Raw genomic sequence first — 22,159 nt, 5'->3', positions numbered from 1 at the left:
AAAATTCCTTGTCCAGTTTACATCAGTGTGGGGATGAGGGGTAGACATTTAAATAAGTAGACAATGTCATATTTTGGAAGGTGATGACATGCACAGAAAAATCAGCAGAGAAGGAAGATTGCCAGTGCTGAGTAGGGAAGTGTGAAATTGCTGTTACAGATCTGTCTGAAGAGCAGGGGAAGGCACTACTCGTGCTGTGTGGGAGTGCGGGAGGCTTCAGACAGGTGCTATGAAGCATGTGTAGTTCACTAGTTCCTTACCTCAGTTTAACAACCTCACACTAAATACATCTTATCCACAACACCCATCCCAGCCAGTTCTCTTGGCTGCCTCACCCCATTCCCCATGCAGTTGACTCTGCCAACTGAGTTCGTTGGGTTCAGGATCATCTCTACCTCTACTATCTTCCAGAGTAATGAGGGGGTCTCCTTGGCTTCTCTTCATTCTGTCCTCTGTTCTGCGCCCAAGTGGTCTTTCTAAAATGCTCTGCGTTGCCTCACTACAGGATAAACTTCAGGCTCTCAACACGTACGCACAACTTTCCAGGGCTTGGTTCCACACCCCCTCTCATGAATTTTCTCTCACCTTTCCTCCAGTATGTGTTAATTTTCAGTTATAATAAATTATTTATAGTCTTTCTAATGCACCCAATGCTCAATTTCCTGCTCCTGCCCAATTCTGGGTTTGGAATTTCCTGTTATCGGTCTTTTAAACTGCTAAATGCCCAACAAAATCTACCTCCTGCAAGGTGTGGTGGCGCATACGTGTTCTCCCAGCAACTGGGAAGGCTGAGGTAGGAGTATTGCAAGTTCAAGGCCAGTCTGGACAATTTAGCAAGACCCTATCTAAAAAATAAATAAATAAAAATTAAAAAGGGCTGAGGTGTTTATCTCAGTGGCAGAGCACTTACTCAAGGCCTGGCGTTCAATCTCTAGTACCACACACACACACACACACACACACACACACACACACACTCCACTTCACAACGTGATCATTAGGAAACTGGTGCTGCACATTCTTCTTCTTCCTTTTTTTTTTTTTTTTTTGGTACCTGGGATCGAACTTGGATCCTTGTGCTTGCGCAGCAGGTGGCGAAATGCACATTCTTATTTAGCAGGGTTAGTTGGTCCCTCTTTCCTTTGAGCCACTGCTTTTATATTGTAGCCCTTGCACCGCGCCTGTTAACACAGTGATTGTGCCTTAGGCATCTCAGTGTTTCCAGTACCTAGTCCAGTAATTGGCACATAGTTTGAGCTTCATATCTGTCAGTTTGATTTTGGATATATTACATTTACGATGACACTCAGATGGACTCCCAGATAGAGAAATATCATCAGAGTGGTGGTGGTAGAGTAACCAAGTCATTCATACTTTTTCGTTCTTATCCAGTGCCTGTACACTTAATCTACCTGTTTTTACGCTAAATAGCTTGGGGAAACATTTTTTAGTGAATATCCTCGTGCTTATCAAGCCTCACCCAAACATACACTCAGTGCTGGGGATTAACCCCAGGGCTTCGGGCAAGACGGGCAACCGCTTTACCACTGTGCTATTTCTGAAGGCATCCCCTGCAGGACACCAGCGCTTTGGAAACAGTGATGCCCAAAGTGAGCACAGGGAGAGGAAGACACTTATTCAGGTCCTGTAAGGTGCAAAGGAGCGGGAGAGACAGTTGCTGCTCGAACTCTGCAGATGGCCTGGATGCGGTTGGCCAGCTGGGGGTGCTGCGGAGCGGGAGAAGTGAGGCAGGGCGGGGCGGGAGGAAGGGGCGAGACAGGAAGAAGGGGGCGGGGCGGCGCGGAGTGGGAGGGAGGGGCGGGGCGGGAGGGGCGGGGCGGTTACCGGAGGCGGGCAGTTCAAACGGAACAAGGCAAAGGCTGCGGCCCTGAGTGGATCTGGGTGTGGGTTACCACAGCTCTGGTCTCCGGGAGCGAAGCGAGCCTCCTCCCTGAGCTCCCTGCCGGGGCCGCCTGGCCCTCAGCCCGCCCAACCGCCCGCCTCCAGGTGCGCGGAGCCTGCCCAGGTGTGTGCGGTAGCGGCTTCTCAGGCGCCGCCCTCGACGTCCACGGTCCCGGCCGCGGAACCGTTACCCGCCCACCGCCCCTCCAGAAGCCCGAATGTGGGGTTCACTAGTTCCCAAGGCTGGGTGCAGAGGACAAGGGCGTTGAGAGTAAGGAGGTTCAAAATGAAGAGCTCAGGCCTTTGCGAGTGTTAGGCATGACCCCTGCAGCGTGGGTTTTAGGTTCTCTCCCAGTCTTGGCCCTCATGGGTGGCTGCACTTTTCAATTAATAGTTCCAAACGGAAGTTTTTAAGTGGCATTAGTTTGGCGTGAATTTTAAAAGCAAGCATGAGAGATTTTCTTTGTTTTTGGAAGACTACCTAATTTTGACATCTAAGAGCTCAACATTTACGGATGGTAAGATTTTTCACTTAAATGAAGGAAATTTGGATTGAACGTAGTTAAATGTTTCCATTCTCTGATTTAATAGGCCCCTCCCCTTAAAAAAAAAGGAAGCCTTTAGATATACGTGTTTTGAGTCCTTTATCAGGAGCCTGGTTTTTAAAGATGATTATCAAAGAGGTTTACCTGGTTCATCAGTCAAGTGTCGAATCAGTAAAATAAGTCAACAGATTTTCGCGTGAATAATTTCCAGATTCAGTTTTAACGAACCAGGTTTTGAGACCAACGCCTTGAGTTAGTCGAAAGTTAAAAGTGAAACCAGAGAAAGCCTATAGTCTTTAGGGGAGGAGATATCTGCATCCCTACTTTGTTTCCAACAATTTGCCCCGTCTTCCAAATACTGGCATAATGAGACACCTAGTGGTGAAGTAGCCGAATAGTAAAATTTGTTTAATTTAAAACGACCTATTCTTAGCAAATTGAGTGAAAATTGTTATTTAATAGAATGCCGAGCACGGTGGTGCACAGAATGATTCGGAGAAGAGGCAGAGATTCGCGGATGGAGATTTAACTTGAATACATTATACCTTATTAATCTAATATCTGAACGGCAAAAATTTTTAAATGCAAATTGTAGGAAGTAAAATTTGGTAATCTTGGCTCCTAAACAAGTGCAAAAGTGTGACCACAAGGGAACATGTGTGAGATTTATTGAAAAGAAATAGAAGTGTGAAAAGTTAGATACTTTCTTCAGTAAAATGATCTTTTTTTTGGTACCGGGGATCAAACTCGGGTCCTTGTGCTTGTGCAGCAGGCGGCAAAACCACTGAGTTAAATCCCTGGCAGATAAAATGATCTTCTAATGATCAGTATGCCATGAAGAAATAATTTTGTGTTTAGTACTGCAATTTCCCTTTGTAACATGCTCACTCATGTATTTAACCTGTGTAACATAGGCATAGATTATAATCCCACTGAAGTCAACTAAAACATATCTTCTCAGGATCTTTCAATGAAGAAAATCTATGCATTTAGCCTGGAGAAAAATTTAAGTGAAAGATAATTTTATTAATGGTCATTGAATAATCTGGAGAAATATCAAAAACAATGACTTTCTTATATGAAGAAAGATTTAATTCGTTTCTCTAAAAAACATAACAATACTGTTGAAAAAATTGAGTAAAATATTTCCTAATGTAATTCCTTATTCATGTAATTGCAGAGTAATTGTTCTTTAAGAAATTGACTTGAATTCCTTATTTTCAATGTAGTATTACAAAGGGTGGTTTTCCTACAAATAGCTGCCTATTATTTGTGATTTCAAGCCTGTAGTAGGACACTAAAGTATTTAGAAATTGAGACATAAATAAGCACAATGTGCTGGGTTTAAATTGACCCCACATTCTAAGGCATAGTAGTTCATTTGAGTTAGGTCAAGTAGAATATGTCAGTAATTTATCAGTGAGCCAAAGAGTCTTCGTAAGAATAGAAGACTGAGAATTCAAACCTTGTGAATGGCCATAAGGTACTGGATTTCTGCAACAGGCCTAGTCATACGTATGCTCACCCTCATTATTTGATACATTTCCCAAAGCCCTGTTTAGAGAGTAGCATATATTTTTAAGTAGTATTATTTACATCCTAGAACTTATAAAGCACATTTCTACCTTACTAATATACCCCAGGAAGAATAATCCAGAATATTAAACTAAAATTACATGCTTTTAAAGTCATAAAATAATCTAAAAATGAATCTGCTAGATATTTTTTAAAGAGTAGTCCAAGAAAATATTTGTGCATGGTACTTGTCCTATAGTTTAGTCAAGTAATCTGAAAGTTTTGGTTTTATTATGTTAAGAAGTTGTTTTAGCCAAGATATATTATGTAAAGGTAAAAATACTCAATGATGAATGTCATTATATTGTATACCTAAAATGTACCAATAAAATTAATTTTAAAAAGAAGTTATTTTAAGTAGGATATACAACAGTATAGTATATTGTGGGATGGATTTGTTTTTAAAGTAATTTTTTAAAAATTGTCACTTTTCCATTACTTTTTTTCTTTTTCTTTTCTTCTTAATTTTCCATTATTATTTATATTTCAAACAAATAATGTTTTTTGGAGAAAGCTGCCTGGCTACTCATTTCAAAAGAAGAATAAAATGTTTTACTTTTCAGAACCACAGAGTTTGAAGATGTCGCAAAGGCACTCAGCCAGCCCTGGAGGAGGAAGTGAGGCGAGCTCTCCTGTCCAGTTCAAGTACTCCAGCCTCAGAGATTTTTGTTCCACATCTTCCTTTAAAGATAGTGGCCATCATGAGTTGTCAAAATTTTGCAGCTTTGATAATACAGATAAAGAATTTTTTGGAAAGCAAGAAAAGGACCCAATGTTAATCCACAAACACCCTGAAATTTCAGACCTGGGCTCGATACATTCCCTAGAGTCTCCTACTCAAAGAAATAAATTTGTCTTCCCTAGGAAGGAAAAGGATAAGACCCCAGAACTGTGTGAAACTCCTAAAATTGGTGGAAAAAAATCTTTACTGCGCAGAAGGTTAGATGTATCTTTCTCTCTTCTAAAGAAAGACTTTGAATCACAAAACAGTTCTCAAAGTAGTATAAGCCAAGTTCTCAACTTGGAAAAATGTATTCCTAACAGTGCTTCGGGTTTTCCAAGGCAAAATAACTTTAGCCCTTTAGTTACTAGCAGTGTAAAAACAGAAGAAGTGATTTCTAGCCGTCAAAATTTAAGACTAAATTTTTCTCAACACAAGACTTCCACAGTTGATGATTCCAAAGATGATGGTAGCCTATTTGAAGTTGAATGTATATCTCCAATTCAGGGCAATAATTTTAAAGATTCAATCACACATGACTTTAGTGATAGCAGTTTAAGTGTTAATGATGAAAATACATATCCTGAGCTTCTGGGCTCCTCTGGTAGTAGAACAACATATAGAAGAGATGAAGACATATTTGTGACTCCAGTAAGTAATTTTGCAGCAAACATTAAATTTGCTGCAAGTCAAACACTTTCTCCTTCAATTGAGGTGAGAGGCAATATTTCCACTCCTGAAGACAGTGGTTTTAACTCACTGAGCTTGGATAAGTCAGAAGATTCCTTCTCTGATCAGGAGGGTTCTTTTCAAGAACTACTTCAGAAATATAAAGGAACTCACAATGTGGGAGATACCATAAGAAAATCAGGGCGTCTTGGCAGGTCAAGAAGACTGTCCACTCTTCGGGAGCAAAGCTCACAGTCAGAGACAGAGGAGGAAAAGCAGGTCATCCACCCCAACTCTGAAACAAGACCAGCGGCTGCTACAGACATCTTGGAGAGTCAGCCGAGCACTGATAGTAAGAGTAGGGATTTGACTTTAAGCTTTAAGAATTTATCAAAGACCCCAGCCTTGCAATTAGTGCACGAACTCTTTATGAAAAGCAAAAGGAAAAGATTCCAGGGAAAGAATACCAATGAATTCTTAGAAGAAAGGGATGGGGGGAAAATAGCTGTACTGCAGTGTGCGCTTGCTGGACTGATTGGCAAGAAGATGGGTATAGAACAACTGGACATCTTGTCAGAATTAAAATATAGAAATTTAAAGCATATCCTTACTATGGTTTTAGATTTCTTGACTGCAGAGAGCCTATACAGGTATGAAATAAAACTTTTATCATTTTTTAAGTTGGAAGGTTTTTCTATAATTTGAGTGATTGTCCCATTTAAAAAAAATTATTTCTATCTTTGGTTGTCTTACATTATATTAAAATAGTTATGGGGCCAGAGATTTAGCTCAATGGTGCTGTGCCTGCTTTGCAAGTGCAAAGTCCTGAGTTAGATCCCTGGTACTAAGGAAAAAAAAATTTTAAGTGTCCTTCTCCGGAGAGCTTGCTAGCATAGTCCCTCCTGCTTAAAAGCCTGCTTTAGAAGCAATGACAGTCTTTTTCTGGATAAAATTCTTATTACTGTCATTTGGAATGAGAGTTCCTAAAAGTTGAACTTAAAATTTTTAAGATGGCAAGGTTTATTCCAGAGTGCTTAATAATGTATTTAAGAGTTCACATGCTTTGTCAGATCCAAATTGTCTAAAAGTTATGACACTTGTTCAGAAATAATAGCATTGTGGTGAGTGAGAAGTGACCACATATATTAAATACCATTCAATTCTTTAATCCAAGTTCTAGAATCCAAGAATACTGGTTTGCTTTCAGTCTTTCTAGAGACCAAAATAATATGTTATTCCATTTTTATTATTAACACAGAAGAGGCAATTAAGTACTTTTGGGAAATTAGAAACTGAAGAATTTGTGTTCACAAATATTCATAATTAAAGAGAAATTAGGTGAGACATTTAGGAGAATGGGGGTCAGGGCTGGGATTACGAAAACTTGTAAGACCCCTCCTGCTGGTGACGTGGAGGAATTGGAGGACTATCAGAAGACAAGACCCTCAGGAATGCCATGGCCAGGAAAGAGGAAAGTCAGGTGGAACCCAGTTTCTGGAAGGTGGTGGCAGCGGGGAGAATGTGCAGGTCCTCTTAATGGGAATATGTCAAGAGTTTGGTTGCTGTTTTTTATAGCCACTATTTTAAAAATTGAATTTATGGCCTTTGCACTGAGCTACAGCCCCTTATTTTTGAGACAGGGTCTCACTAAATTGTCCAGGCTGGCTCCACATTTGCAGTCCTGTCTCAGCCTCCTGAGTAGCTGGGATTACAGGTGTGCACTACCAGGCCCAGCTATGGTAATTCCTTCCAAAACCCTTCTTCACCTTAGTGTGCTTATAGGCATGAACAGCTAATAGTCATGTTTCAAAATGTCCCCTCTTGTCCACCCTCCGAATTCAGTGTTTATAATGCGGAACATGTATTTATAATATTAGCAGTGTTGTTTTTGGTAACGTAAGGGATGATAATCAGTTAAAATTGGAGAATACCCAATTGTGTCATTCGTTTCCCCATTAATGGCTGACTTTGTGCCTGTTTCCTCTGTCTGATGTAAGGTACCTATACTGGCTCAGAGAGAGGCAGTGGCAACGAAGAGGCCGCTGCAGCAGCAGAAGAAATAATAGTGTTGACAACTCAAGTATTGCCTGGGCCCTCCAAAACAAGTGGCTTTTTATTTTTTTCAGTGTTCTGACCTTTTCCCCTTTAAGTGACTTATTAAATGAGAATAATAAAAAAGACAAGATTAACAGTTGAAGGATTATTTTTGATTTCATTATTAATATAGTTGAAGTTATTGATAACCAATCACTGGATTAAAACTGTCTTGTCTTTAGCTATTTCATTCTCATAAACTTTGGTGAATAAAATAGGAACTTTGTAGTGCTACCCATAATTGTATTTATTAATAGTTTCAATGAAGGATCAATTGTTTTTATATTTAGTTAGTCAAAATGACAGAGATTTGTTAAATACAGTAATAGAAGAAAACAAGCTGGGCCTGGTGGCCTACTCCTGCAATCCCAGCCCTCTGGGAGGCTGAGGCAAGAGGACTGCAAGTTCCAACCCAGCCTGGGCAATTTAGTGACTTAGGGAGGCCCTGTCTAAAAATACAGAAAGGGCTGGAGATGTAACTCAGTGCAAAGGCCCTGGGTTTGATCCTCAGTACCACCCCTCTAAAAAAGGAGAAAAGGGCCGGGGATTTAGCTCAGTGGTTCCGCCACCTGCCTTGCAAGCTCAAGGACCTGAGTTCGATCCCTGGCACCAAAAAAAAAAAAAAAAAAAAGGAGAAAAGAATTTAACATTCTTGTGCTACAGATGATAATCATTTGCTGCATGTTGTGTTTCAAATTTGTAATCTTAGTGTCATATTATCTTCATCTCCCAGTGGACTCACTTGGGCTTTATACGACCATTTATAAAATAGTGACCTGTTAAAATAATGCTAGAATAGACTTGATATTTTAATAGAAATTCTTTCATATAGTGAATCAATATGAAAAACGATATTGCTCAAGTCATATTTTAATGAAGATTCTTAGTTTAAATTTAGTGACCAAAAATCTTTAAAGCAAGTTTTTCTTATTAATGACCATATACAAAATGATAATCTTTGGGAACACATGCAATGTAAGGACTGATCTTTTTCTTTTAGTGTTTGGAAAGTCAGCAGAAATTGGTGTGAAATTGTTGTTCAAGATAAAAAAGCAAATCGGAGGAGGAAATGTTATATTACACAACTGAAAGCAAATTCTGAGGTAATGTATATAATGCATTTCTAAAGTGCATTTTAATAAATATCTAATAATCCCATATTGCTGAACAACCTAATTACGTTTCTTTGTTATCTTTTAACTTTTTCCATTTAGCAAATTCTGTTTTCCAAACCCCATTTCCATCTATATATATAAAATGGCATAGGCTACTGAGCACCATGACCATCTTGTTGGGTTTTGTTACTGTTTACGCAGATTTGCTGTGGACAATAGTTGAATATCAATGATATTGCTGGATCCTAGTAATAATTATATATCCTTATTGCATTTTTATTCAGTCTTTTGAGTGCCTGTTACAGCACCTGTGCCAATCGATTGGATGACAATGATGACATTTCAGACATGGTCCCTGCTCCCTTGGAGCTCTTCCCCTGGGTCATACAAGTAAATGGGTGACTGGACCATAGGGTGTTAGGGGAAACCCAGAGTTCTACAGGACAGTTAAAAGGAGTATTGGGCCAATACTTGGGAATCATGAGAAGTGCATTGTTTAGCTGAGACCTGAACAATGAGGTAGTGCAGTTAGCTAGGTGAAGGGGAAAGGGTATTTCAGCACAGCAAATAGCATGTGTAGAGCCCTGGAGGTGGGTGAGCTTGGCAGTAGGCATTTGTGATGCATGATAAACTTGTACTCCTCTGAGGATCTGAGTGCTGACTTTGAAGTTACAGGAAAAGTCCTATAAAAGCTGATGGACTCCTCACAAGGACACTGCTTTGTGTAAATGACATCTGATGACTCCCACTCGTATTGCTTGTAGATTCAACTTTTGACCTTGGGCATCAATGCCAAGAGAAACTGGTACTTTATTTTTGTTATAATATAAAGTATTTAATACCATACTAAAGTACATTGTTAATTTGACTGAATATAAAAATTGAGAGAAAGCATGGCATAAACAAATGTGAACAACTAAATTCAGATTGGTAGGTTTTTCATTTCAGGGACGTACTACAGATTCCTATTAACAAAAACTTTGAAGAAAAGTTTCATGTTCTCTTCTGTGATGTTTCCTTACGACTTACTCAGAGCTCCTGGCCACTTACTAATGTAGCTGCTGGCCCTGGGAGCTCCTACCAGTGAAGTTATTAAGATTAACTGCCTTCCTTTTAGAGTGATGCTCTATATACTGGGGACAGACCTAAAAGGAAAACTATTTTTAACCAAGCACCTATTAATATTTAACTTTTAGCCTCATATACTGCTTAACTCCTCTAAAGAAGTAATGTGGATGTGTTAGCAAACTCTCAGATAATTCTGGATAAAATGTTCTATTCTCCTACCTGAGCTATCAGTTTTAAAACCTTGATTTCTTTTTATTTTTGGTACCAGGGATTGAACTCGGGTCCTTGTGCTTGAGAGGCAGGCGGCAGAACCACTGAGCTAAATCCCCGGCCCAAAACCTTGATTTCTTAAATGTCCATATTTTTTGTTTTACTTTTTAAATTTTGTTTTGCTTTTTAAAACTCTTTCAAAGTAATACAAGTACATTGTTTAAAAAGTGAAATTGGATTATGAGGCTTATGATGAAACACACCCTTCTTTTGCCCTGTTATCCCTTCCTACTCTCAATTTTTTCCTCATCAAGACAACTTTCTTTAGCATTTCTTGTAGTCTTTATTTCCTTACTGTATTTCCAAATAAAATTCATAACTGATGTTTATTTTTTTTCCAGAGGGGAATTAGTTCTCTAATCACCTCTCACTACTACTTCCGTGACTTCCCTACACCCCACCCCACCCTGAATTCTTTTCCCTATTCCCATCTTAAGACTGTAATTACACCACAATTTGGGAGTGAATTAGATCATGACATCATTGAGACTGTATTGAGAGTATTATGACTTGTACACTATGACTACACTTTCTTTCCTGTGTAACTTTTGTTAATTGCTCCCCCTTCTCTCATTTTCTTAGTGTTTCTCTGTACAGATACCTGATTTATCTCCTATTGTCCACCAGAACTGAAAGTCTCCTCCGTGTAAACCCAAACAAATCAGGTATTCTACCTGTTCCTTCTTTCTTCCTAAGGTCCTGTGCCTTCCTATTCTGATATGGTCACTTTCTACCTGAGCAGTCCTAATGTATGTATCACTAACCAAAACAGAAAAATTATAAGACAAAGTTGTTTGGTGATTTTCTTCATTACTTGAATACTGGCATTAAAAGCTCCCCTACGTGGAAATTAGAAAGCACCGGTTAGGTATGGATAATAGGAGTTCAGTTTTATCAGTTTGCTTTGGAACAATGAGAATGAGCATCAGCATCGGAGTACCACACTTTACAATGAACTTCTTCATTTACTGTCCTCTCATATTAATGGACATGAACAGCTATTAAATAACTGAATTCTTACATTTGAAATCTTCTGATAATGTGATGATAACTACGTTTGCAGATTTTTGGCACTCGTGAATGTTTGCTTTTGTTGACTGTTTTGCCTCTTATTAAAAAATAGCACACCTTTTAAACTTCAAGAAGATTACACTGTTTTATGCACTTGGCACCAGTCCTATATTTATTAAATGAGTGGCTGTTTCTTCTGTGGCTGAAATTTGCTTCAGCAACATATCTTTATTCATTTTTCCTGCATGCATACTATGTTTAACAGCTTCTCAGAAGTCCAGTGAGGTTTTTTTATTTTTAGTGTGGCTGCAAATCATTTATACAAATACAATATGAAAGATGTATGTTATCCTTGAATAACTTAAATATGTTTAACTGTCTTCATTCTAATTTCTGAAGCCCTATTTTTGTTACTGTTATGCATTTAAACTATTAACCATGTAATTTTTTATGACCTACTAACTTCATTTCCTATACTTATCCTATTATGATTTCTTGTCTTTTAGCTCTCCCCATAGTTAAGAGCCTAACTGTGGCAAAGGAGACTACTGAGGGAGAGGGAACACAATTATAGTTGGTCATGTAAGAAAATTCTTCCATTGTACATTTTATTTTGAAAATTAAGAATGTCAATTTTTTCTGTAACAAAAGAACTACTGTTTTTTCATTACCAACCTCAACAAAATAGAAGGCTACAAAGATTAATTGTTGAACATTTATTGTTTTTATTTTTATTTTTCCAGCATTATTAATGTACAACTGATAATAGCAATAGTATATTTTTAAGGTATACACAGCTAAGTAATATATTTCTTGACTGATTATTTGAATAATGTGGGAATCCAGTTCAAATGAGATTTTTTTTGCTCCTTTGAAAAACCTGTTTAAAACTTTACTGTAAAAATAAATCAGCACCAGATATTTGCAAAAGCTCAGTTAAAGAAATTGGGTTTTAAGGCATAATCAGTCCCTCAGTGGCTAACTTAAAAAAATTTAGAGTTCCATGACATCCAGTGGCAAATTTTCAAAAGATTTGCTTCTTCTTAGATGTTGGTTTAAAACAGTTTGCAAACTACATACAGTCTGTGGGGCCTGTCAGCTGTATTTTAAAGTAAGTTTTATTGGAACACAGCCTCCTTCTTTCATTTACTTATTGTCCACAACTGCTTTCTCTACAACTGAAAGCTTGAAAAGTTGCCACTATATGGCCTGCAAAGTCCAAAATATTTATTATCTGGCTGTTTTCAGGAAACATTTGCCAAACCACAGCTTAAAATAAATAGAGAAATAACTGATCATACAAGTTACAATTTATTGTTCAATTTTTAAAAATATTTCTGTGACTTTCAAATGTTAGGTGAGAAAAGACTTTTTTTCCTAAAAAAACAATGGTCCTGGGGAGAAAATTCTGATGGTATAAACCACATTGAAGCATTTAAATCCATGTGCACCAGAAGGCTGTCCTATCTCAGAAGTGTTTTGTTATTGTGTATTGATGACTCGACTTTTACCACAGGGGGCTGTATTAAATGTCGAGGATGCTGCTACTCGGCTCCGTCTTTTAAATCGCGCAGCTTTAAGATCAGTGCAAGCACAGGCTAGGACACCCAGTACTCAGAAAGAGCAAGTCCCAACCTTATCTCCTTGGGGAGAAGTTTTGATACCTGTGGCAAGCTCTTCACTCACCCACTTAAGCAGTAAACAGGAAGAGTATGTTAAGGTAAGTGTTTATCATAAGTTACTAAGGATAAATATCTACAGAATTTGACATAAAGTGTTTCTGTATATGACCCAGGGAGACCGACTATGTGTGCTTCTACTGCAGGTCGCCAAGACACTTTTTACTGATGAAGCATTAAAACCTTGCCCGCGGTGCCAGTCGCCTGCCAAGTACCAGCCATATAAGAAAAGGGGACTGTGTAGCCGCACAGCTTGTGGTTTTGACTTTTGTGTGTTATGTCTGTGCGCTTATCACGGGTCTGAAGAATGCAGTAAAGGAATAGCAAAGCCAAGGAATAGAAAAGATCCCCTCCCAGGAAGTGCCCAGAGTAAACGGAATTTAAAGCGCCTGTAAAGAGACTTCAAAGAAGTGTTCCCCTGTGCAATGCTTTATTTTTCTGACTTAAAATTATGACTATTTTGAACACATGCAAATCTTCCCATTAATGAAAGATGATGATTTATTTCCTATTTTGTATATATTTAATCCATGTCATATGTTTTCTTTAAAGTGATGAGTTTTGAAAAAATTACATTTTACTATGTCATTTTTATGCATTTTAATAACTTGGTGTTTTAAATAAAGAATTTTGAGTGTTATATATGTATTTTACTGTTTCATGTAACCTTTTAAATTGTTGTATTTCATCACTGCAGTGAAACATTCTTTAATCATTTATGAAAAAACAATTTTCCAAATAACATTAAAAATTCTGGAAGTAAAACCAATGGACTTATAAATTTGGAAAGTGACTTGAAATATAAAAATGTTTTAGAAGTTCTGTTGAATTTATAATTACCATCTTTCTCTTCTTTGGCATATTTTGATAGACCTCTGCTTGAGTAAAATTTACTTAATACAGTGGTACTTTGGTTCACAAACGTAATTCTTTCCATGATTCCAGTAGAATTCATTCCACGATTCTGGTTGCAACCAAATTGCAAGCTGTACTGTACTGATAACTAGAAAGACATAAAAAAGTAAATTATGGAGAATATGTGGTTATCCATAATAGGAGTCTTAATAAGTCTTTATAACCCATACATTCCAAAACATAGTTTTGAAAATTCTAAAACTATAGTCACAGATTTCACTTATTATTTGGACAAATTTAGAGTGGTTGGCAAAGAAGCACCTATATAATTTTAAAATAAAATAAGCTACTAAGTTATAGTATAACTTATGTAGATTTATAGTATACCTCTATCTTAGTTATTTTCTTATTTGGTGGGACAAAATACCTGAGACCTACAAGTTAAAAGAGGAAAGGTTTATTTTAGCTCACAGTTTGTAGAGGTTTCAGTCCACAGTCAACTAGCTCCAAGGCAGGACAGCATGGCAGAGGAGAAACAGTCCATGGCAAGGCAGGCAGAAAAGCAGCAAGCAGCTACCCTGCCTTCACCTTTTTATTCCATTCAGGCTACAAGCCTATTGGTGCCACTCACACCCAGGGTGGGTCTTCTGTCTTCAACAAATCCATTATGCCACACCCATAACTGTGCTAATCCAATTAGCAAACTGAGTCAGTTATTACCCATAAACCATGTTCACACACCCTAGATCCAGCCACCTCCCAAAAGCCCCATCTCCAATCACTGACCTGAGGCTTTGGACATTTGTATCGACATCTTGATACAAATCATATCAACTTCTTTCCAAAAATGACTTGAGGCTGATTGCATGTTCCATTTACAGGACAGCAGCAAAAAAGGGAGAAATCTTATTGTTGAACAAGTCAGTAAGGCCTGAGAGAAATTTGAAAATAGTTTTATAATTTTTTTTTGTATTTTAGGTAATTGCTATGGGTACATACATTCTTGTATTTACACTATACATACAGATTTAAGTGTGGCTCTTACGCATTATTTCAATAAAATGATTTAATGTGGGCTGGGGATTTAGCTCAGTGGTTCTGGCACCTGCCTTACAAGCACAAGGTCCCAAGTTCGATCCCTGGTACCAAAAAAAAAAAATTTAATGTGTTAATTAGATATAGATATGTTTGGAAAAATATGCCATTAATTTTAACTTTTTGCTTAACTTACTATAAAATCTTGGTTAATTGCCAAATTATTAAAATTTATATTTTAATTCCACAAAGGATTTTGGAGACAAAATATAAAAATGAGTAAACTGAGTAAAGTGTTAGTTGTATTTAATAAAAGATAATCTCTGAATTTTACCTACTTTCTAATTTATTTGATTCTAACCCAATTTAGTTCTCTGTGCCTATTTAATTTTTTTGATACATCTTCCACATCAGGATCAATTTACTACTTACTGTTGTTTTCTTCAGGCTTAATTTAGAGAAGATTTTTTTGTATATAGGAAACTTATTCCAATCTTGATTGTCTTAATGTATGAAGTCACCTCATGATTTATTTAATCCAGAACTACTTGTCTTTACCATCTCTTTTTATGGCTCTGATCAAATCACATCTTCAGCTGGGCATGGTGGCACATTCCTATAATCCCAGTATATGGGAAGCTGAGGCAGGAGGATAACAAGTTTGAGGCCAGCTCAGTCAACTTTGTGAGATCCCGTTTTAAAACATGGTTACCTAGCATGTGCGAGGCCCTGGATTCAATCCCAAGCACACAAAATAAAGTAAATCTTCATCTGTCACACGGACATTTTTGCTATTTTATACTCTGATTTTGATTTCTACCTAATCTAAATGTCAATCCTTAAGTGACTCTTAAGATTTTAAAATCACAGATCCAGTTTCTTAATACTTTAAAAAATATTAAATGTAATATTATCTATAGCATTTAAATTTTCATATTGCCCAGTTTAAGATTTTTTTTTATTTTATTACAGGATAATGGGAAAAGAAGATAAACATTTCCTTGACATCTGGTTATCAGTAGTGCAGTGTAACCCAGAATCCTATTTCTAGTCTGTCATGAAACACTTTGTTGTTGTCTTTGGTATTGCAGCTACAGTGTCCTCCAAACATGGTCACATTTGTCATCTTGTCATTCTTCAGCCCATTAGAATGAAGCATTTTATCTCACCTTGGTGGTGAAAATAACTTTTACTATATTTAACTTAGAGATTAATAAACATTATGTTCCTTTGTACTGGAGATACTCATAACAATGGAAGCTGAAGTTTTTTATATTTCTGGTTTTACTTGGGATTTAAGTATATGATCAAGTAGACATAAAAAATAGTGTAAGGATACTGTGTGTGTCTGTGTGTCTGTGTGTGTGTATGTGTGCACATGTATGTAAAATATTGGGGATGAGCCTGGGTATTTCCATTAGGCTACATCCCTGGACCTTTTTTAAAAATTTTGAGTCAAGGCCTCAGTAAGTCACTAAGTTATCCAGGCTGGATTTGAACTTTCAATCCTCCTGCCTCAGCTTTCTAGAGTGCCACGCCCAGCTAGCACACGTTTTAATGATTTTATAAAATTTCCTAAAGAAAAAAATATCAGAGTAGGAATTCAAAAGGTAAGCTTCTTTTTAGCACAATGACTTTAATTCAGAGGAAAGCCAGTAATTGCTTTACCTTCTACTGCTTTAGGAAGAGAATCTCAATCTTTTCTCCCTGTTCTGATGCCTTGGCAGCCTTTCTAGCTAATGAGCAGGATTATTCTATTTGCCTTTTTAGTTCAAAAGGACAGGTATTTACTAATTCTCATCTCCTACTTCGGAAAAACTGGCTAGAGACTTGTCAAGTAATAGAAAACAAACACTGTAAGAACCATCTTATCATTTTATACGAGCTTTCCTATGGGCACAAATATAGACATTTACATTCACTCTAGTGATTTAAAGAATTAAGTCTTATTATGGATTTCTTAGCAATGAGGGTTGAAGTTTTGTTGAGAAAATATTTTTGATACTTACTTGGCACTGTGAAAGCTAAGTTTATCCATTACTTTTTTTTTTTTTTTTGGTACCAGGGATCGAACTCGGGACCTTGCGTTTGCGAGGCAGGCGGTGGAACCACTGAGCTAAATCCCCAGCCCTTCCATTACTTTTGACACAGAGCAAAACTGTCATAAATTTATGACACAAAAATTAACTGCATATTTTCAGGTTTAATCTATCATGTATCTGGTTTGCCTCGAGTTATTTATTATGATTTTATTTTAAATTGCTTCTGGTTTAAAAAGTGTGATGTATATAGAAAGAGCTTTACATGATTTAAAAGATGGAAATTACCCATTATTTTCCTATGGAAGGTAAATATTTCAAAGATCACATTAAAACATTCCACCAGGTGGCACTAAAGACTCATTTATGATTTTGGCTTTTCTTCACAAAAGTAAATGCAGCTTTTATGTATTTGATGATGATATGCTATGACATTGCCAAATAGGGGAAGTACTTCTTGAGTTAATTTTTAAAGTGTATATAGAATACATCTGAGGAATAGTTATTACTCAGGGTTGGTAATTAAAATATTTTAGCTGGCTCGTAAGAGTGAACTGCTTTCCCGGATGCCTTCTAATAGAACACCTTGTTGGCCAGCCCTGGTTTGTGTCTTGGCCATCTGTGTTTCCTTGCCCAACGGCTCTGCACTCCTGGCTCTATCATCGTGGACTGTGGAGCCAGGGAAGTGGAAGGAGCAGTGGAAACGTGGCAGATGAGTGCTGGCTATGAAAGAGGTGTTGTTGCTACCAGTGATTTCCCTCTGGCATCCTCCTTCCTGCAGAAAGGTAATGCTTGGTTCAGGTCTTAAAAACATTGTGCCTGCATTACTGCAAATGCCTCCTAACAGATCTTCCTGATTCTCCTTGCTCTGCACTTGAACTTCTCCTAAATGCTCATTCCCAGGTTATGTGTACTAAAATGTGTCTCTAATCACATTGCTTACTGTTAAAAATGTTGCAGAATTTAGGATCTCCAAATGGTCCTAACTTTCTAACAATCTTTCCCACCAGTTCATTTTGTACAGTTTGTTCCAGCCAAACTAGTCTCCTTGCTGTTTTCCCAAGTGATTTCTCCCACTTCCTTCCTCTCTTGCCATATTAAATTCTGTTACAATCCAGCTAATCCTTAGTTTGTTTCCATGAGTCATTTTCTGATCTTTTCAACCAAGATGAACATTTTGCCTTCTTTGAATCCAGTATTTATCCTCTTTTTTCCATATTTCTGGCTTTTGTCTTGTTTGTATTAAATTCTTGTCTTCCACCATTAGTAAGTTCCTTAAGAGCCAAAAACTTTACCTATCTCCTTTAACATAGTGTCTTGTGGATGCTAGTTGAATTGCTGAAGTAATGATTGTGATATGAGAAACTACCCAAATCTCAATTTTTCTCATGTTTTCAGATGGTAGCACAGAAAACTTCAATTCCAGTTATTTGTTTTTGAGAGGGCTAAAATGGAGACACCACTGCCTTTACTCAGTTCTTTGGTCACTTGGAATTCCCACTGTATTCCATTTTCCTGCCCCTCCTGCCTCTCCAATGCTACTCTACCTCTTGCTTTGTCACTCTGCCTTCCTGCATGTCTCCCTCCTACTAGCCTTTGAATTCTTTGCTCAGGGGTCATTCAGTCTGCTTACCACCCTTCCATCCCAGGCTGGTTGCTCTTGCCCCCTCCGTGCAGCTGGGCCCTTTGTACTGTGTTATCACTGAGTGTATCAGAGCTTTTATGTCTTCCTCATTAGACAGTGAGTTCATCTGACCCAAGTCTGTGTCCACATTACCTACTCTGAACCAAAGTTCCATGTTTGGAGAAACCTTGGTGATCTCTTCTCCACCTAGGATAGGTTAGGTCCATACAAAGTGTGATGGGCAAAGAGAAGAGCTCCTAATTCACACCATTCTTCTGTGTTACTGTTAAAAATGAGGAGGTGTCAAGGCCACTGACCTAAAAGGCCTCCTTTTATTCTCCGTTGCTGCCTCCCACCTTATGCATTGGTACAATGTAATTCACTCTCATGTTCAAGTTGCCCTGTAAGTGCTCTTGAAGTATTTCCTGAGGAGTATATCTATCTCATGGATGGGCTCTTCTTTTTTACCTCCTCCTAGTGCTCTGGTGCCTGCTACTGTAACCCTACAGACACTGAAAAGGATGAGTAATGGGCTGTGGAATCCTGAGACAGGGACTCCTATTTAACACATTTGTATATTTCTGTTGTTGGTAGCTAATTTTTAAATTAGCCTGACAGTGAACTGTGGAGACATTATTTATTTGTGTTAAGGACAACAGTATGAGGGAGGTACCATTATTATCTGTACATTTTTTTTCCAGATAAAAAGTCTAAGATTTAGAGAGAATTACAAATATTTTCATTCCACATAAGTGAATTTCAAATTGGGGCTAGAATGGTGGCTATTTGATGCTAAATATTTGATGTTGGCTTTCTGCCTGCTCCAGGGACCCTTTCCTGCATCAGCAGAGATTTGGGTCTGCTGCTCCCTGCTTTAATAGAGAATCACTTGCTGCTGATTTGGCCTCAAGTGAGCTGATAGAAAATTTTAGCTGCTAGAGTTTTTACCCCCTCTTAGAGCAATATTCAAATTTTCAAATTTTAACTAGGATAGAGTTAAAACTTGAATTATCTCATCAGTTTGTGCAAGAAACAAAGCAATGGAATGGAATATATTGACAATTAGAGTAAATCTAAACCAGCAGGTCCACATGGTAGTTATCTTGGGTAAGTTGAGAAATTGCCTAATGAATATATTAAATTAATTATGTTTTTCAAAAAATTATGAACTGTTAAGAAGTAGAAAAAAAGCCCATTTTCCAGTTAAATGTAATACGGATGTGGGTAGTTGTTAAACAATACAGATAAGACAAACAGTTTAACAAAAAGAAAAGATAATCAGCAGTAACCAGAAGAATGAAAATAAACATCATATAAATTTTATAGCCTATGTATCTAAATCTCCTGCAGTTACTTTAGGAACTGGAATGTGGGAGTGGATCATGTATCATTAGATGCTGAGTTCCCTTCCAGCTCCTAGGAAAAATAATGTGCTGACCCTTCATATTGACTCACTTATGTGTGAAAATTAAAAATATAGTTTGGTTATGTGGAAATAATAGAAAAAAATCAGAGGGTGTTTATTCAGAGCTTTTTGTGGCAAGGGAGTCAGCCCCCAATTGCTTGCATTTTTCAAAGACTCAAAGGCAGGGAGGGGAGTAGGAAAGTGCTTCGGTGAAAAAAAAGGGAAGGCTTTATGTACACTCTAATCCAAGGTTGTTGACCTGGGAAGCTAGACATGGGCTATCTGGAATCTAGTGTGATTCTATGTGATTGGTTTGGGGAGCATGTCTGGCTTCCTCTGGTTGGTCTTGAGTGAGAAGTGGGGTCAAAATTCAAGAACTTGGCAGTCACTGACCAATTCTGACCATTCTGAGCCTACTGCCCAAAGTTATGGTTTGGCCTCCAAGGCTGGTTGCTGCAGAGGTTATGGGTCAGAGTTTATTATATTATTAAGCCATTGTCCATTTGTATATTCAGACTGTCAGCCATGTTAATATCCTATTACTATCAAAATTTAAAATCACTATTATAATTACTATGAGTTTTATCCTTTGGTGCTGTTCTTACTCACACTCATAAAAGTTGAGATCAAGGTTTAAGGTGGACTGTCCCACACCAAAGCCAAGGATGTATTTTTTAAAATGTTTAAACAAGTAGGATGCCTAAAATATGCTCTTGATTTGTACATACACATATAAGGTAGTCTAGACCTGAGAGAATCATTAAACAAATCCTTGCAGTTTCTAACCCTGAGCAGGCAATATAAAACAGCTCTATTGCAAACTAATCCTTATAGTTTACAAGGTCAGCTCTGAGGTGTCAGTGTGGGGGTCAAATTTGAAAGCCTACTGTTTTTCTTTGTCTCTAGAAGCTTAACATGGGGTCACTCCTGTCCTACTCCCTACCACTTTGGCTAGTCACTATATCATAGTGGTAGCTGTTTAGTGGGGAGAATTGTCTGAGACGCTCTCCAGGGTTCTCAAAGTTGAATTTCAGTGTATAGGAAAGTATGTAAGGCTACTGTAAGCCCTTTAAATTTACCAACTACATGTGCAGAGCCAGAAGAGGACAGACAAAAACTCAATTCTGTTTATGTGAGTATATTTTTCATTAAAGCCTTCAGTTTTAAACTCCCTTGGTTTCAACAATGATGTGGATGGATTGTAGAAAAAAGATCTTTTTGGAAAAAAACATCTATGATGTATCATGGGGGGAGGGGGACATAGAGCTAAAAGGAAATAGAATCTAGTTATGAGGGAAATGGCAAATAATACCACTTCACAACAACAGGATGTTTATGATGAAAACATTAGATGATGAATGTTGGCCAGCATGTGGAGAAATCAGATCCTGCAGTCACTGCTTTTGGGAATATAAAATGGTATGGCCAATTTGGAAAATAATCTGTCAGTTCCTCAAAAGGTTAAACACAGAGCTGCCATTTGACCCAGGAATTCTGCTCCTAGATAGATACCTAAGAGAAATGAAAACATATGTACACACAAAATACTTATACACAAATGTTTTTAGCATCATTATTTATAATAGCCAAAAAGAGGAACCCTAAATGTCCTTCAGTTAATGAATATACAAAATAGAATACAGTGTATTATTAAGTCATAAGAGGAATAGAGTACTGATCCATGCCACAACATGGATGAGTTTGGAAAACATTTTGCTAAGTGAAAGAAGCCAGACACAAAAGACCATGAGTGACATGATTCCATTTATATGAAATGTCCAGAATAAACAATATAGAGAATCAGAAAGTGGATTAGTGGGAGGGGGGACTCTTAAAGGGTATGAAGTTTCTTTGAGGTGATGAAAATGTTCCAAATTTGATTGAAGTGATGGTTACACAATTCTGAACATACTAAAAACCACTGAGTTGTGTACTTTAAATAGGTGAATTGGATGATACGTGAATTATGTCTCAACTGTTATCCAAAAATCACTAAAACAACTTCTAACCCAGGCATTTGGGTTCAATTTTGTCTTTGTGGTTCTCATGTTATTTTTTAATCTTTTGAGATTAATTTTAGAGAGAAAAGTCACATGACATAGTGGTTAAGGAGCAAAGGTTTTGAAATCAGAAAACTGGTGGTTTCAATACTTTCAAGCTGTGTATCTTTATGTAAATTATCTCACCTAACTCTTAATTTCCTAAACGGAAAATTGAGAATAATAATACTAAGCACATTAGGCTATTAGAGGCTCCTCACAAAGAAGAATGTGTTAGCTGCTAACATTGAGTCAGGTTAGCTTCTCACCAGTATGGCAGTCTGAAACAGGAGTTAAGTCTTGCCTGTGAGCACGACAGCATACAGAATGATCGGAATGGAGAGGAACTCCAGAAGTTCACGTCAAGAAATAGCTACGAGTGGTAGGCATTTAGTAGTGGGTATAGTGTAGAGGGGAGAGGAGGTTGAAATAAGATGCAGCTCCCTCAAGTCCCAGGACTTTACTGTCTGTGGTAACACTGAGGGTTGAAGGTACACTTTCTTGGGTCAATAA

General features: G+C 37.6%; 2 protein-coding genes across 2 annotated transcripts in view; both read left to right on the top strand.

Annotated features, from left to right (window-relative positions):
• Positions 1 to 1,851: 1,851 nt before the first annotated feature.
• On the top strand, positions 1,852 to 15,144 carry Fbxo43 (F-box protein 43). The gene is made up of 5 exons (XM_087190678.1): positions 1,852 to 2,420; positions 4,586 to 6,062; positions 8,507 to 8,609; positions 12,487 to 12,690; positions 12,796 to 15,144. The coding sequence occupies exons 2-5, from the start codon at positions 4,603 to 4,605 to the stop codon at positions 13,042 to 13,044; spliced, it is 2,016 nt and encodes a 671-aa protein (XP_087046804.1). The 5' UTR covers positions 1,852 to 2,420; positions 4,586 to 4,602; the 3' UTR covers positions 13,045 to 15,144.
• A 1,998-nt stretch (positions 15,145 to 17,142) lies between these two features.
• Positions 17,143 to 22,159, top strand: part of Rgs22 (regulator of G protein signaling 22) — a 127,303-nt gene continuing 122,286 nt past the window's right edge. The window contains exon 1 of the mRNA XM_087190671.1: positions 17,143 to 17,363. Within this exon, the coding sequence (XP_087046797.1) occupies positions 17,304 to 17,363 (60 nt within the window). The 5' untranslated portion in view covers positions 17,143 to 17,303. The remainder of the gene's footprint in view (positions 17,364 to 22,159) is intronic.

Source organism: Heterocephalus glaber, unplaced genomic scaffold (genome assembly GCF_053883595.1).
Source record: "Heterocephalus glaber isolate CG9 unplaced genomic scaffold, H.glaber_assembly_v1.0 deba00001555, whole genome shotgun sequence".
In the NCBI taxonomy this organism is placed as follows: Eukaryota; Metazoa; Chordata; class Mammalia; order Rodentia; family Bathyergidae; genus Heterocephalus; species Heterocephalus glaber.
The sequence above is the reverse complement of the archived record's forward strand: the minus strand, read 5'-3'. Positions and strand labels throughout refer to the sequence as shown.